This window comes from Podarcis bocagei, assembly GCF_964188305.1.
Source record: "Podarcis bocagei genome assembly, chromosome: 11".
NCBI classification, from domain to species: domain Eukaryota; kingdom Metazoa; phylum Chordata; class Lepidosauria; order Squamata; family Lacertidae; genus Podarcis; species Podarcis bocagei.
The window spans coordinates 20,943,037-20,960,427 of record NC_138136.1 but is presented as its reverse complement, the minus strand read 5'-3'; the positions used below and the strand labels follow the sequence as shown (position 1 = coordinate 20,960,427).

Below are 17,391 nucleotides of genomic sequence, written 5' to 3'. Positions count from 1 at the left end.
TGCATTTTTGTGTGGCTTTTCATTTTTTGACTGTGACTTGTTCTTCGTTTTACGGGACTGACATGTGAGTGTCGCTTGTGACTTCGTTTTGTGACTGTGGCTTGTGGCTTCGTTTTTGTGACTTGTTTTTGTGACTGTGTGGAACCCAGTTCAGCTACAGATTGACTGCAGAAATGGATAAAAGCCCCCCATCCAAACAAGGACTATCATCAGTGCACGTAAGGGGGGGGAAATTAATTTTTGTCATCTACAATACTGTCTTATTTATTTTATAGTACAGTACGTTGATTATTGCTTTCATTTTATGGATCAATGGTCTCGTTAGATAGTAAAATTCATGTTAAATTGCTGTTTTAGGCGTTGTTTTTAAAAGTCTGGAACGAATTAATCCATTTTGCATTACTTTCTGTGGGAAAGCACGCCTTGGTTTTAGAATGGACTTCCGGAACGGATTAAGTTTGGGAACCAAGGTACCACTGTATCTATAAGCCAGGAAGGACAAACTTAATGTATACATTAATGGTGTGTATTTTATGCATTTTAGACACACAGAATTGTAGAGCTGGAAGGGACCCCCATGGGTCATCTAGTCCAACCCCTTGCAATGAAAAAGGAAATGAAAGACTCCCATGCTTTGGCTCTCAGCCTCCTGAGTCTGGTGTTAGAGGGGATATTTCTTCGTTGTTCACAGGGAGAAAAGATAGAAGAAATTTACAAGGAACAGTAAGCCACTGTTCATTCCTCACCTACCTCATTCCAATTATGTTGTTTCTTTTAAAAAGTAGATTTCTAAAGAACAATAATAGCTCTGATTCTTCCATGCTCAGAATCTAGGTGTCTTCTGCCTTCTGAAGTGCCATTATTCTCTGTCCTTTCTGAATCTGAACATGCAGTACCATAACTTTCCCAACAGGTTTGAATGCCTGCATAGCCTCAGATTTTCTGTAGAAAAATAGCTTATTCAGAGACTGGGAGCTGAAAACCTGACCCAAACATATTATGTAACCTCTCTGTCCACAGGTTACTTTAGAATGGCAGAATGGCCCTTTTCAGAGGCTCTCGTGGTTAAGGTTACTGTAGTAACATTACTCCAGATCTTTTCTACAGGTTATCCCTGACACAATATACCCTTTATTTCTCTGGAAACTGAGTGCATGAATAGCTATCAAGCTCATTTGTTACGAGATACTGTGCGCTTCCATTAGATAATTCATTAGCTAAATAGCTTGCTGTTTGAATCTCTCGGCACATCTCCAGTACTTTTTTTCAACACTGTCTTCTGTGTTTTCTTTTTGTGACAAAGGATCCAGATTAACAACATGAGCACAGAGAGAAAGAAGAACTGTCCTCAACCAACACAGAGGAAAAGACGTTCATAAAGGCGGTAACTTTATACTGCTCGTTGTGTTTGGGCCTAGACGGCAAAGCAGATCGATGCCGCTCTCTCCGGCAAGGTAGGTGGGGGCCTTTCCTCTGCTAAAGTCCTGTCACCTCATTCTAACCTATGACAGTGGTCAGAGCGGCTGGACCTGTAACAAATTGCTTTCTTCTGCTTACAACAGTTCCTGCTGGGCCAGAGGCAAAGTTGCCGCAAAAGGAATACTGGGCAACTGCATTTTGTTTGGTTGTTAAATTTCTAGCCCACTCCCTCGTTGATTAACAACCCCAGCATAAAAAGATGCCATCACAGTCAAACAGCCAACAAAAGTAAACAGAAGATTCAAGATTACAATAATCATATTCTAGGCTGCATCAACAGAAGTACAGTGGTACCTCTAGTTGCGAACGGGATCCATTCCGGAGGCCTGTTTGCAACATGAAAAGAGCACAACCTGAAGCGCCGTATCTGCGCAGGGGCACGGCACGATTTGGCGCTTGTGCACATGCGCGAAGTGTGATTTAGCGCTTCTGTGCATGCACGAGTGGCGAAACCCGGAAGTAACCCTTTCCGGTACTTCCGGGTTGCCGCAGGACGTAACCTGAAGGAACGTAACATGAAGCAAACTTAGCATGAGGTATGACTGTATAGTGCCCAAACAAGTAATAAGGTAAAGGGACCCCTGACTATTAGGTCCAGTCGTGGCCGACTCTGGGGTTGCGGCGCTCATCTCGCTTTATTGGCCGAGGGAGCTGGCATACAGCTTCCGGGTCATGTGGCCAGCATGACTAAACCGCTTCTGGCGAACCAGAGCAGCGCACGGAAACGCCGTTTACCTTCCTGCCAGAGCGGTACCTATTTATCTACTTGCACTTTGAGATGCTTTTGAACTGCTAGGTTGGCAGGAGCAGGGACTGAGCAACAGGAGCTCACCCCGTCGCAGGGATGCAAACCGCTGGCCTTCTGATCAGCAAGTCCTAGGCTCTGTGGTTTAACCCACAGCACCTCAGTGGGACCACACCGGGAATACTCTGTCCAGTTCTGAGCACCACAGGTTAGGAAGGTGGTTGACAAGCTGGAACGTGTGCAGAGGATGGCAGCCAAGATGATCAAGGGTCTAGAAGCCTAGCCTTATGAGGAACGGTTGAAGGAGCTGGGTATGTTTAGCCTGGAAAAGAGGAGACTGAGAGGAGATACGCTAGCCATCTTCAAATATCTCTTATGCTCAACTGCATTAGAATGGATGCAGCAGCTGCAGGTGGTGCAAGCCTTGGCCCCAAGGAAAAGATCTTCAGGGCAGTTTGCCCATCCTGGCTGTACCTCCTCTCCAATTGCCCTCTTTAGGCACTCCCGGCCCTGCCTCTTCTTTGCTTTTGTTTCCTCTCCTGCCCAAACATGCTTTGCCAAGAGCCCAATCAGGATGTGAGGCCCTGCCCAATACGCCCCTTTATTCAGGATACACTCAAAGACAATTCAGCCCTCTAAAATTTACCAGTCAATTATGGGCCTAGTATGAAATCTGAGCTGAATGAATGCATGTCTAATAAGAGGGGATATTCCTGCAGCTAAGGAGCCCTTTTACGTTGTTTTAATTTCAAATATACCAAACCGAGGACTTGGAATCCTTCATATTGTTGCACGCCACCCCAATCTCCGAGTGGTGTGAGATCCCAGGAGTCCCAGGCGCTTAGCCAAGGGTTCGTGTTTCTTCAGAATGAGGCACAGTGGAATCTCTGGTGTCCTTATGATATATGGTTTATTTGCACATATATACAACTGAATGGAAGTGAGAGCTGGACCATCAAGAAGGCTGATCGCCGAAGAATTGATGCTTTTGAATTATGGTGCTGGAGGAGACTCAAGAGTCCCATGGACTGCAAGAAGATCAAACCTATCCATTCTGAAGGAAATCAGCCCTGAGTGCTCACTGGAAGGACAGATCCTGAAGCTGAGGCTCCAATAGTTTGGCCACCTCATGAGAAGAGAAGACACCCTCGAAAAGACCCTGATGCTGGGAAAGATTGAGGGCACAAGGAGAAGGGGACGACAGAGGATGAGGTGGTTGGACAGTGTTCTTGAAGCTACCAGCATGAGTTTGACCAAACTGCGGGATGCAGTGGAAGACAGGAGTGCCTGGCGTGCTCTGGTCCATGGGGTCACAAAGAGTCGGACATGACTAAACAACAACAACAAAATATACAACTGAGTCTACATTGGAGGGGCTCACAGCATCAAAACCCCAAGTGGGTCATTCTTCTCCCATAGCCACCACCTTGGAGCCAAAAAGAAAGCAGGCATGGCTTTTTCTCCCAGCTGCCCAGCCTGCAGTCTTCCAGCTTCTAGCTCACATCACTCAAAACTCCCAACTCTAGCCTTTGTCTTTCTAACTTTTCCTCTGGCACAGAGGCACTTCCTTTGTTACCTTAATGGCCCATGCTTAGAGGGCCATTACCTCACCAGGAAGCTAGCCTGGCTGTTCCAGGAATTGAATTCATGCTGGATCTAGGAATAAGAAGTGGGCTCAAAGCATGCCGTCTACCCCCACCAACTCATAACAATATATTCAAAGCTCATTTGGGCATCTTCGGAAAAACAGTGAACAAAAAACATACCGGATCTTTGGCCAGAAATATCCTGAGATGACACAGGGGAACGTTAAGGACTGTACATCAAACGACAGTATCGGTCAGTGTTCTGGAGGAAAGTCTCATGAATAGTCCAGATCCTTGGAGGAAGGGTAGGATACAAAATATGGCAAACACTATGAGCAAGAGCAGAAGATTTATCATGGTGTAGCAAATGTTTTTATTGTCCTCTTATGTGTAGGATTAGGTTATTGCCAGGCAACAGAAGGATCCCATAGCGGATCAAAGAAAGCAGTAAAGTATCTCAGTGCAACCAGCCTTCTTGCACTTAGGAATTTTCTTCTGTTAAAACAACAAACGGTGTGAAGCATTTTAAAGCTGAATCTAATCACAGCTACATTTCACTCTCAAGTGCAGAAATGGGTTTGCTTTTTATTCTGCCAGCTGCATTAAGAGAAATGTTCTGTGCTGCTGCGCCCAAGCCATTCGGAGCATAAGAGCATTCGCATTAGTAGCTTATCAATTTTGCATAAACTATTGTGGCTTTGTAGAGAGTGCCTTTGATGGAGACTGGCAGCAGCCACAAGAAAACAAGACTCTTCCTTCCCAGTGTGCTCAGGAAAACAGGAATAAAGACAGCAATGCAGATTCCTCTGGTTGGTAGGGCTAAATCTATCCTTGTGGCCTTCAATGTTCCCACTGTTAGATTGGGTATTTCAGCCTTTGGTAGGACATGGAGGTATATTGGTTAGTGTGCTGTTATAGGAACAGTGGCATCTGAAGCCATATTGCAATAATCACATAGGCTATATTCAGACAGCGCTTTATTCAATTTTCCTGATGTTTCCTTACCTGACAATTCCCACTTCTGAAAATCTAGGGGAAGTTTAATGCTTATTTCTGTGTTGTTTCCAGAAATAAATCTGTTTCCAAACCTGTTAACTCCGAAAATGACAGGAGTATTGCATTGTAATTTCATGTGGCAAAATTTGGGGTGGTATCCCACTATTTAAAATTCCCACTATTTAAAATTTTTAAATGCCTGTTGTCTTATATATATATATTTTTAAAAAAGCCCTGAGTGCTCACTGGAAGGACAGATCGTGAAGCTGAGGCTCCAATACTTTGGCCACCTCATGAGAAGAGAAGACTCCCTGGAAAAGACCCTGATGTTGGGAAAGATGGAGGGCACAAGGAGAAGGGGACGACAGAGGACGAGATGGTTGGACAGTGTTGTCGAAGCTACCAGCATGAGTTTGACCAAACTGCGGGATGCAGTGGAAGACAGGAGTGCCTGGCGTGCTCTGGTCCATGGGGTCACAAAGAGTCGGACACGACTAAACGCCAAAACACAAAATTTAAAGTTTAGTGTGACATAGTGGTATAGCAATCAAAAAGCCATAGTTCCATAATGTAGCACATACTGCAGTGTAAAAGGAGCATTAGAAATTGGGAGAGAAACGCTAGCATTATAACCAGCCGAACTAACACAAGAAACCCCACATCTGAATGCAGCCGTAGTTGTTTGGTGTTTTTGCCCATGTGTTTGGGATCTTCCCACAGTATCTCAACCAGAAGCCATACAGTTCAAGGCACTGGTGCAATTACTTAAAACATACAGTATATAACCCATCCAGAAGGAGGAAAACTCTGATCCTAAATCTTTGCTGCCTTGTGGGTTATCTTCAGGAGGAGTAAACCCTACACAAATCCAGAGTGGAGTCCCTAAGATGGTTTGGTTCAACTTCACCCTGAGAGGTGCAACTTCATTGTCTCTTGGGACAGATGGACGCCAACAATAACCACCCACTAAAATTAATCAGAACTGTAAGGGGTGTTTCAGTTTGTTGTGGTTGTTGTTGATAATAAATAAATCACTCACCCTTCAGCAGTCACCACAGGGTGGGATACAACATTTTAAAAGTCAGTATTAAAAACAGTTTAAAGAAATTACAATCAAAGGAACAAGAGGACTCCTGAAAACACTTATCTCAAATGTCAAAGACCAGGATAAAGAGGTGCAGCTTCAAACATACAACGTCAAAACTACATAATGAAGGTGCCAGACACACCTCTGTGGGAAGGGAATTCCTGGAAAGGAAATGTGTAGAGAAGTAATTACTGAGAATTACCTTAGACCTGCTTGGAGTTTGAAAAGTGTTTTGTTTGTCATTCACCACAATGTTTGCAGTGGAAGAACTAAATATGCATGGCCAGAATGTTGGGAAATGTTTAGTGACATAGTCACGTCACTTAGCTGTGCATCAAAGGTTATTTTTAAGGCACATTTTATGGTTATTCTGGCATTTTTATGGAAACTGAGATACCAATGGGGGAAAAAGCACATTGACGTCCTAGTGATTTCTAATGCAGCTCCTGTAACTATGTGTATATGATGTGGCACCAAAATAATAACTATTTGTGCATCTATATATACAATAATGCAAGTTCTATATACAGTAATGAAAAAGCCGTCAAGCCTCTGGCATTTAAAACCTATTTCTCACATGGCTAACCTTCTCAGCACGTTGGCATTCATCCATGGAAAAACCCTTTCCCCCATTATCACGTGCCCATGCAAGAAGAGTTCATGTCAGAAATGTGGGTTAAATATGTAGACCAATATGAATATTTCATGCATAATTTCCAGTGTGCTGTTACATATTTATAAGCAGCAACCCCCATCTCTATAGCTAGGCATACCATACATACGCAGCAGCATTTAAAAAAAAGGGGGGGGGACCATTTCTTGGCAGATGAAGTTAACTGAAGCTGCAACCCTATGCATGCTTATTCAGTTTTTAATGTTTTGTTGGGCGCCACCCAGAGTGGCTGGGGCAACCCAGTCAGATGGGCATGATATAAATAATAGTAATAAATAATAATAATAGTAATAAGTGGGAGTTTCTCTTGAGTACATATGCATAGGATCAGGCTGCTGCCAGAAAAATGCAGGTGCAATGAGGGTTAAAAACAGGAGCTGGCTTTAGCTGTGTGTTGCCTGAGTATATTAATTGTGCTAAAGAAAGCGACATGGTATCAAAGATTTATGGAAATAGGAAGGGAAAGTGGCCTGCTGGGCAATTAGCTGTGCCCCAGGGCCAAGGAAGGGTCTCTCGGCTGCTTTTCTAAGATAATCAGTTTCCCTTTGAAATGCATCAAACCCTGGGACTTCTCCCCTGAAACACAATTCCAGTGAGCAAAGAGTTATGTTATTGGGTCTTCTTTGATTTACACTCCCACCCCAATGCTTTTATTAACCCTTTCTCCATTTTTATGACCCACTCTTTATATTTCCGTGCATGAAGCAACACAGGTTATTTACTTCGTTTTGGAGAGGAACTCGACAGCTACATAATCTCCTGCTTCTCAAAGGACACCATGCCATTATTCAAGACGCAGAAAAGGATGAGAAGAATTATTCAGGAAACTGAATACCTCCTATAAATAGAAAAGGCCAGCGATCATTGACTCTTCAGGCGAAACGAAACAGCAAGGACACTTTTATCAAGGAAAAATGCTTGACAAGAGAGGCCAGCAGGTATGCCCCCGCTCTACCTACCATAAATATCTCCTCTACTGCTTCTTGGGGCAGCACAGTGTCTACATGGACCTGGGAACAAAGGGCATCTTGTGCAAATGTTTCTGAGCACAGCGAGCACCGAAATTCCCCTACAGCTATAGCTTTGATGTCTTTCGCAAGCAATTTAAGACATTTGCATATTGGTAGGTGCTTGAAGGCTAATAACCACACAGGATTATTTTATTTAATGAATGTGGGTTGCATTGTGAGCTGGGCAGATGGGGCAATCACAGTTCTCTCAACCACATACTTAATCCAGTATCAATGGGTGCACCAAACACCCACACCCACAACATGCAGATTGGTTAGGTGAAGTAGCCAAGTCTGTTAAAAAATAGTGCAATTTCTTGGTTGCGAAACACGGATCAGAGTCAAGCACACCTGGATTACAGCAGTGGTTCCCACACCTTTATCCAGACTTTCAAATTCCTCCCTGTTTTATCCAGAATATGATGACCATCACATGGAATATGGGACAAGCTTGATTTCTGCTGCTGTGCAAGTTGCGACATGAACCAATGGATTCAATTTAGAAGATTCCAACTAAACATAAGGAATAACTTTTTGACAGTAAGAGCTGTCAGGCAGTGGAATGGACTCCCCTGGAAGATGGTGGTGGACTCCCCCTTCATTGGAAGTTTTTAAGAAGAGGTCAGATAGCCATCTGTTAGGGATGCCAGATTTCTGCATGGCAGGGGATTGAACTAGACCAATGTTTGAGTCTCCAGCTGTTTTCGGACTACAACTCCCATCATCCCTAGCTAACTAGCAAGACAAGTGGTCAGGGGTGATGGGAATTGTAGTCCAAAAACAGCTGGAGACCAAAGGTTAGGAAACACTGGACTAGATGGCCCTCAGGGTCCCTTCCAATTCTACAATTCTGATTCGAAATGTGAAGAGCCTCATTTTCAGAAGACACATTTGAGAGAGAATTCCATGCACAGGACTTCTTCCAGCAGCTACATTCGGCATCTGAAGGAACCTCTTAACTTACATTATTTGCAGCTTACTTTTCCTCCCAGCGGGACGCGAGTGGCGCTGTGGGTTAAACCACAGAGCCTAGGACTTGCCAATCAGAAGGTCAGTGGTTCGAATTCCCACGATGGGGTGAGCTCCCGTTGCTCGGTCCCTGCTCCTGCCAACCTAGCAGTTCAAAAGCACGTCAAAGTGCAAGTAGATAAATAGGTACCGCTCCGGCAGGAAGGTAAACGGCGTTTCCATGCGCTGCTCTGATTCGCCAGAAGCGGCTTAGTCATGCTGGCCACATGACCCGGAAGCTGTACGCCGGCTCCCTCGGCCAGTAAAGTGAGATGAGCGTCGCAACCCCAGTCAGTCACAACTAGACCTAATGGTTAGAGGTCCCTTTACCTTTACCCAATTCAATAGTAAGGTAATCAAAGCAGTGTCTTGCAGCCTGTTACTTAGCGAGTTTCACAGCTGCACAGACATTTGAACCCAGGTTGTTTTTAACCCAAATCAAACGCTGGGCACTGCACTGGCTCTTCTGTTGAGAAATGGTGGCAATGTTTGCAGATGCGGACAAAACTACTTACAAGGCACACCACCGTTAAAACACTTTTAAAAATTAACTATGCTACACACTTTTAAATGTTTTAGATGTGCTGGTATTTAAAAGCAAACAAGCAATGAAGAGGTCGGCGGTTTACGCATGTTGGTAAAGCATTCATAGCCCCTCTGAAGCTGTTCACTCATCATGCCACACAGTCCCTCATTCCTCTGCTGTTTGTGAGCAAGAGAGAGAGAATTAATATGGGGGGTGGGGAGCTTCTCCACTGCCTGTTTGCTTCAGAAACCGTTGCAGCTGCTGAGAGGGCAAGGAGGAAAGAAAGGGGGAAGCAAATAAAAAGAACCCAATGCAGACTTGGTATCAGATCAACAGCTGCGGCAGAACTCGGCTGCCTTTTTTAGAAGGAAAACTGTGGGAACTCTTGATCTCCCAATGGCATTCCAGCGTCTGCATGTGCTGTTTTGAGATCAACATGCAAGGGGCCCCACATTTCATGAGCCACCAAATGTCAGAGGCAACACAGCAAAAGTGAAGTTTATGTGCAATTGTAAAACCTACTATTTTTAGACTGCAGAAATATGACCATTGAAAACGAAATTGCTGGTACGTGGAGGAGGGGCATGCAATATACACACGCAAGAGCTGTGGAGGAATAGGCAATGGGACGTCCTAATCCCAGGCACTTATATTTAGAAGTAGCCAGACTAGAGTTCCACCCATCTTGTACAAACGACTCCAAGACTACTTGAAACATCTGAATCCAGAGTGTAGTTCAAAAGCCTGGGCATACCACCATGGATTAATGTCATTTCACAAAAGATTTTTGGAGATTATGTTTAGAGTCTTAAGGATAGGAGGCACACTTGGCAGTGTAATCCTAACCATGTCTACTCAACTTAATTCAATGGGGCTTACTCCCAGGTAAGTGGGGTTAGGATCACAGCCTAAAAGTTGGTTATACCGTATTTTTCGCTCTATAAGATGCAACTTTCCCCTCCTAAAAAGTAAGGGGAAATGTGTGTGCTTCTTATGGAGCGAATGCAGGTGGGAGGCTCTCCTCAGCGCTCCCTTTAAAGAATGTGTGGTCACTGACTTGCTGCCCTTCTCCCTCCTTGGGGAAAAGCCCCCAAGAGGCTTTTCACATGCTCCATGCAGCTTGTGAAAGGGAGCGCTGAGCAAAGCCTGGGATGCATACAGGCTCTGCTCAGCGCTCCCTTTAAAGAATTTTTTTTTCTTTGCATTCCCCCTCTAAAAATTAGGTGTGTCTTATGGTCAGGTGCGTCTTATGGAGTGAAAAATACGGTACAGTGTTACCTCGGGTTAAGTACTTAATTCGTTCCGGAGGTCTGTTCTTGACCTGAAACTGTTCTTAACCTGAAGCACCACTGTAGCTAATGGGGCCTCCTGCTGCTGCTGCGCCGCCAAAGCACGATTTCTGTTCTCATCCTGAAGCAAAGTTCTTAACCTGAAGCACTATTTCTGGGTTAGCGGAGTCTGTAACCTGAAGCATATGTAACCCGAGGTACCACTGTACTTGGGTCCCACTGAGATCAATTTGAAACGTTAGTTAAGTCCCTTTCCTTTTGACGGGAAGCTCTAACTTAGACTGGATCCAATTCCAAAGCTTTGCAAGAGCTTTGCAACCCCAACCTAGTACTCTCTTGATGTTTTGAACTACAGCTCCCATCAGCCCTAGCTAACATGGCCAATGGTCAGGGGTTAGAATTGTAGACTACAACATAGGGCACCATGTTCTATTTTACAGCACGTCTGAATTTGGTCCGAACTGCTGGTGTAATTCTTGCTTGCTTTGCAATGCTAAAAAAGAGGAAATCCCCAGAGCCCTGAGAGAAAAATAGAAAGACCAAGCTACATTTTAGTTTCATGTTACATACACAGTGCTATTTTTCTGGGAAAAGAGGTGCCGGAACTCACCATGAACGCCTCCCTTGTTCTCTTAGAATGGCAATGGCACCCACCTGAGAGGTGCTGGAACTGGGTTCCGGTGAGTTCCAGCTGAAAAAGAAGCCCTGCATACACACAAATAAGATAACAATAATTAACTGGTAACTGGGGTGGAACGGAAGTTCCAATTTTATTAAGCTGCTCATGTATTTAAAATTAGAAAGAATCCCTGTGTTGTATTTTAGGGTACTGTGAGCCACACAGCGATACTAATCTCACAGATACAACAAATATTCCAGGCCATATCTAAAATCTGTCTCCTACTAAATCCTTTCTTCTTAGTAGCTGTGTTTATTTTAGGGCCTATTAAGATGGGCTGCACCAAAGGCAATATACTTTGGATATTTGTAGCTAAACTGCAGGAGGATCACATAGAGATCAGGAATCAAGTTAACATTCATTAAACTTTCAGTGCTTAGCTGCATTTTGCTAAATTTAATAATTGCATCCCCACCTTTCAAGTCTGAACAGCAGAAGTAGTGCTAACAGAGCCTTACAAATTATTAGTTGTCTCAAATGAGCTCTGAAACTTGAGAGGAATATATATTTAGAACAGCAATAGTTTTTAAAAAGTACAATCTCAAATTTGATTTTTTTAATAAAAAGAAAAATGTTGACGTTAGGTAAAGAGGAATTCAATTTTACTGAAAAGTACCACTGCATTATTTCTTATTTAAATGTGCTTGTTTAGTTAAGGGTCATCTGTTAGAATCATAAAATTGTACAGTAGGGACCCCAAGGGTGTTGTAAACAAAATCTGCCCTTATTCCCTTATGGGGTACTCAAGAGCCCTTATAGAGTCCTTTGTAGGTTCTCCATCGGTAAGAGAAAATAACAGAGGCCAACCAGAGAATATTGAGAAGCAAAGCAGCTAGTAAGCCTGATCTTTATTAAACTGTTGCAACAGGGTGCTCCCCTCACATGCAAGAGAGAGGAGGACCACCCAGAACAAAGGTGTGCCTGCTCTTATATAGACATTTTAAATTGCCCACTCTGGAGTCTAAGACCACCCCCAAAAACATCATACCTACATCACAGAAAAGGCGGTCAACAACAGAAATCTGAGTGCATTGTTTATCTCCTGTGTGGCAAGTTACCTGATTGACTTTTCTGGTAGATTACCTTTGAGATGGTAATCACTTAATTCCTGAGACAATGGGAAGGTTCCCTCACCCCCTCCCTCCTTGCAGAGAAACATTTTTGGTCAGTTTGGGAGTCAAAATGGTTTCAGGACTGTCTTCCTGTGCTGCTTCAGACATGTGGTTTATATATTTATGTACGTGTTTGCTTGGTACATTTATGAACATTTATTATATATATGAAACCTTAAAATTTTTATTACAAGGGTCATTTAAAAATAAGGGATTTAAAATAAAATTACCTTATTGGTTTAATGTTTCTGATTTCCATGTTTCAAACTTCAAATGGTCTTTTCAAAGATACCTAAGAAATAACAAATCCCAGAATCCGCATTTTGCAGATTCATCAGCTTGAGAATATAATGAACTGGGTGCAAAAAGAGACACAAACAAATAAAAGGTTAAGTATATCTCTGGTGCCCCTTTGGAAGGCTTAAGGTAGGTTGTTGTCTAAATTGCAGTTTTCAGAAATCAGACTTGCATAGTATTATATTAACAGAATCTGAACCACCTTTGTACCTAACAATTGTACTTCTTCTACTGAAGACACTTTCAAAAAAGCACTCGAGTTTTAGTTTAGAATGGGCATACCAAGCCTTTTTGCTTGTCTGCTTTTTAAAAAGCCCTTCTGAACATCACAACAGCATGCTTCACCCATTCCTGTTCCACAATGGCTTGAGCACAAAGATTCAAGCTTGTATTAAGCCACAGTTCCCAGTTAGTTCAAATCAGGGAATGCTGGCTTAATGCAGCTAAAATAAAAATAACGGAGAAATGGAAGGGGTGGGAAAAGTGCTCTTGGTATTCCATGGTTTATGAAGGCAGGAATTAGCTCCAAGAAGGCTTAGAGAACTCCAAATAAATGTGATGCAATTTGCAAAATGAGGAAATGAAATATGGCTCCTTTGCTTAAAAAAGGGGGCAAATTAAATAAGGTTATTGAATGCGCACACAGAAACAGTGGGACAACTCCCCTAATAATACAGGAAGCAGCAGAAAAAAGCCCCAAAATGAAGTGACAGAAACAAAGGGCAGTTAAGACTGCTGTCTACACTCATTTCAGTTAAGTATTTGATTGTGTGAGATAAATAAGATCACAGAATGCAGGAAAGACTGGACTACTTTTGTCCAATTTTTTGTAGCAAATCACATCAACTGCAATACTTTTTTCTTTTAGTTATTTCTTTTCAGTTAGAATGATACATCTTAAAATAGCATTAACGTTCAGTTAAAACTGTGGTACTCCAAGTGTTATCTCAAAATATTCCAACTAGCAGCAGCCAAGGTGTCTAAAAAATAATGCAAACATATCGGGTCCATTATAATGAATAAAATAATTTTTATTTTTTTATTTTTTACAAAGGTTATAGAATTGCCATCTACCTTAAAAGGACACCTTTTTTTTTAGTAATCAACACTTAATTTATTTTATATGAAGAATGTATCAAATAAATTTCAGTAAATTCAAGGGATTAAGTATGAAAATACTTAAATACATTTTAATATCCTTTTTATTATCATTACACTTTGCCATTGCACTGTTTAAAGTAATATAATAGAACAACATTGCTTTGAAGGGATTCATTAAAACCAAGACAACATCTGTAGGGGCAAGCAATTTTTTAAAATTCCAATCCAGAATAACTGGCTGAAGGCCATTTGCTGTCTGAATGATGCCAGTGACATGAACTTGATTGTATGATTCCAGCACTTAAAAAGAGCACATTGGTTATACATGGCTTTTCACCTTGGGCTACAATTATGCTACCAAGCTCAACTGGAGTCTGAAATCAGTCATGTGGCATCTGAACACTGTTTAGAGTCCTTGGTTGCCCAGATCTGATGAAGGTGCAGCAGGCGCTCCGAGGTTCGTGTGCTTACATTCAGAGCGGGGTGAACCTTGCGAATGCCCGACTCCTCCATTAGTGACAGGCCACAGATCCCAAAGTAGGCATGCAGAGCATCTGGGAGGAGACATCAGAGGATGTGCATTATTCTGCAGTAGACAATTGCCATTTTCTCAAGAAAAAAAATACCTCACTGCATGCCAGTAGTAAACATAGCATCAACACACAATATTCCTTCTTGCTGTCTGAAAACTGTCTGTAGTAACTAAAGCTTATGGGAGACAGCAAATTGGGGTGGAGGGGGAGAGAAAGGGACCACGTATGCCAAGCATAGGAGCCAACTCAGCCAAGGTCCCTTCGCGTGCCCCCCAATAGAATATTTGAGGGGGCCAGGCCCCCCTAAAGTTGATGGGTATTGCCATTCAAATGGTGTGTGTGTGCTACGCCATGTGACTGATTATGTGGGGCAGGGCTTACCTCCCCACCCCAATATTTTCTGCAGGTTGGCACCCCTGATACCAAGGAATTCCAAGCTACACAAGCGCATGTGATTCCACTAAAGTAGCACTGATCCACCCCCTGGAAGCAGTACATACTTGTCATTATTAAAAGTTTGCATTACTTAACAGGAATATTCAACAGCACTGGTTCCCAATTAGCGAAGTACTGTTGACCCCCCGTTTTTCAAAAGCCAACCCATGGACCCCCTACTTTTGAAAAAATGTTATCTCTATGGTATTTTTTGTTATGTGAATGGTGCCATGAACCCCCTGGGTGGGATAAGTGGACACCCCTGGGGTCCACGGCCCACCAGTCGGGAACCACTGTTCTACAGGGATGCCACTGAAGGCCTCCTGGGACAAAATACAGTCATGTAGTCATGCACATCACATTACACCTGCTTTTATATTAATCTTTGTCAGAATCCACACAATATTCCAGAAATGAGAAAAAGCCTGGTGAAGAGTTCAATCTCACTCAACAATTTTGGGGTCTTCCTTAAAAAAGCTCAACTACTTTTGGGGTATTCTGGCTTTTACTTTTGAAAATATGACAACCCTACATATCGTCCAAAACCAATTTGAAGTCCATATCGTGATATCAGATTCATTATTTTTGACCTTGCACTATACTGCTAATTATGATGTGTGCATCCTGAAAAAATCACAATGTAGAAAAAACCGTGAAGCCAGCCAATGCCTCTACATAGCTCCATCCTTATTCCAGACGTTGTAATGTATCAGTTTATCACAATGTTTAGCTGGTGATATATTGTGATGTTGAAAACAAGGTGTATCTCAGCCCTATAGAACAGCTAGCGGGTCCCAAACTAAAGGACAGGTGCCTAATAATTTGCTTTAAAGTTCCCAACAACATCCCACATACCAGGTCATACAGTCAAAAGACTAAAGTCATCACATGTCTTCAAAGAGATACATGGCAACTCCAAAAGGCACATAAGGGGTGTGCAGCCGCTCAGTCTGTTTTGGAGCCGCTGTGTTGTTCCAGTTCTATTCATTATTACAGCCTAAACTTGATCTGTTAAATCTGAATCTCTACACACATACCCTGACTATATTGCAGAATCTTAAAAAATAAAAAGTGGTCCACAGCACGTCTATAAAAATTCAACCCAAAACCTAGCACAGTGCATGTCAGTTGCTACAACAGGTGGAAAAACAAGTGATTTGCCAAGACCCTGAGCAATTTCAAGCAATCCATGAGGAGAAAGGTTTGGGAACCACTGTCCTACGGCATTGTACCTTGCTTAAGCCACCCAGAAAAGTCTGCATTTTCTCACCATCTGCCTTCATTCCTGGAAGTACCAAAGAGAGGGAGATTGCACTATGTTGTTTGATTCTTTATTAGGAAAAAATCAGAAAAGAAGGAAGCCACTGAAATAGTCTAACTTGATCATTAACACCCTGACCTGAGAGCCAAAATTCAGAGAACGATCACCCGTGTGAAGAAACCTCTCTTCCAAATCACTGTGAATTGAAGCTCCTAGGAAATAATTCACTGTGATTAACAACTAGATCTGTCCATCAAAGTGAAAATCCCTTCCCCCACTCCTTCCACAACACATGTAACAAAGGTGGTTGCTGCTTTTTAAATTGTTGCATATTTGGTGAATGGAAAGGACCGTTTAAATGGTGGTATCCAATGCACTCGTTCCATTAGCACATGAATTTATGCTTGCCCCACCACACACCCTCCCCCCAAAGGACTGAGGGAACCTACAAAACAGAATTAGGGAGTACACAGTGGTGGTGGTGGGAGAAACATGTTGCAAATGTAAAGACTTCCTTAGCGTTACACAGCATTCCACCCAAAACTTTACGAAATTGAATTTGTATGCGTGCTCAGAACCACACCTGAAGAGCTGATGCCAACAACCAAATAATACTAAAAATGTGCAGCTGGTCAACCAAGTGAGACAGTGTGTTGGATCTGGAGACACAGAATCTACTCCTGCAACTGGGCATTCCTGGTTCCTCCACTACACTGTAGCCCCCGCAGTATGATGAGGCATGGGAGGATGGCTTCCAAAAGCAGAAGTTCCTTCCTGCTCATGAAAGACCACCTTTGAATCTGGATAATTTCTAGATGTCAGACATTTTCCTAAGGATGATGGGTCATATGCCATGTCTGGAAACACTTCCAGAGAAGTATTAATAAGACAGAAAAAGCTATCCTGGTTTTTTTTCTTTTCTAAAAGTGCTCAAGCGTTTTGTTTATATCAAGGCTGTGTGTGTGTGTGTGTGTGTGTGTGTGTGTGTGTGTGTGTGTGTGAAATTTTCAGCCCAAAGGCCACATCCCATCATGAACAACCTCACAAGGACCACAAGGGCAAAAGCTGGTTGGGGCAACAGATTTTTTACTCTTTGATAGTAAAGTACATTCCAGCAGCACGAAAATCAAATGTTTCTACCGGTCTCTCTCTCCATTCAGATAAGCAAGAGACATCACCACAATTCAAGGAAACATTCCAGCCGGTCAAAAACACTCGAGGACCTGGGACAGCGAAGGGTGTGGCTTAGGAAGCGGCAGAGCCTGGACAGAGAGGCCTGGAAGGCTGAACTTGTTCTCAAGGCCTGAGGTTCCCTACCCTACCTTACAGAAAGGAACAAGGGTGTCAACCTAGAGGCAAGAGAATAGAAATGGAAGCAGGAGAATTTGTGCTTTGATCTGTATCTTTCTAGACCAAAACCCTCATTTTTTTACTGCTTATGCTGTTTAGACCTTAAGACTTACAAAGTTTCAATACCTGGTTAGTCCTTAGTCGTGGTGGTTCCTTCCTTCTCTCCCACAAGTCTCAAGCTGTTAAATGATGATGCTTAGTTAAACCAGCATTCTGAGCACAAT

At 42.8% G+C, this 17,391-nt stretch overlaps 1 protein-coding gene and 1 long non-coding RNA gene across 4 annotated transcripts in view; one reads left to right on the top strand and one right to left on the bottom strand.

Annotated features, from left to right (window-relative positions):
* LOC308597845 lies at window positions 1-17,093 on the top strand. Its single transcript, XR_014013196.1, has 5 exons — window positions 1-218; window positions 545-723; window positions 1,304-1,454; window positions 7,272-7,504; window positions 16,978-17,093. It is a non-coding gene; the product is annotated as an uncharacterized lncRNA (long non-coding RNA).
* PGGT1B (protein geranylgeranyltransferase type I subunit beta) overlaps window positions 13,494-17,391 on the bottom strand; it is a 34,561-nt gene continuing 30,663 nt past the window's right edge. Inside the window, exon 9 of one of the 3 annotated variants that reach the window (XM_081213831.1) lies at window positions 13,494-14,142. In XM_081213831.1, the coding sequence (XP_081069957.1) occupies window positions 13,973-14,142 (170 nt within the window). In that variant the 3' untranslated portion in view covers window positions 13,494-13,972. Of the gene's footprint in view, window positions 14,143-17,029; window positions 17,167-17,391 lie in introns of those variants that run through there. The other 2 variants (XM_081213832.1, XM_081213833.1) reach the window with 2 other exon arrangements.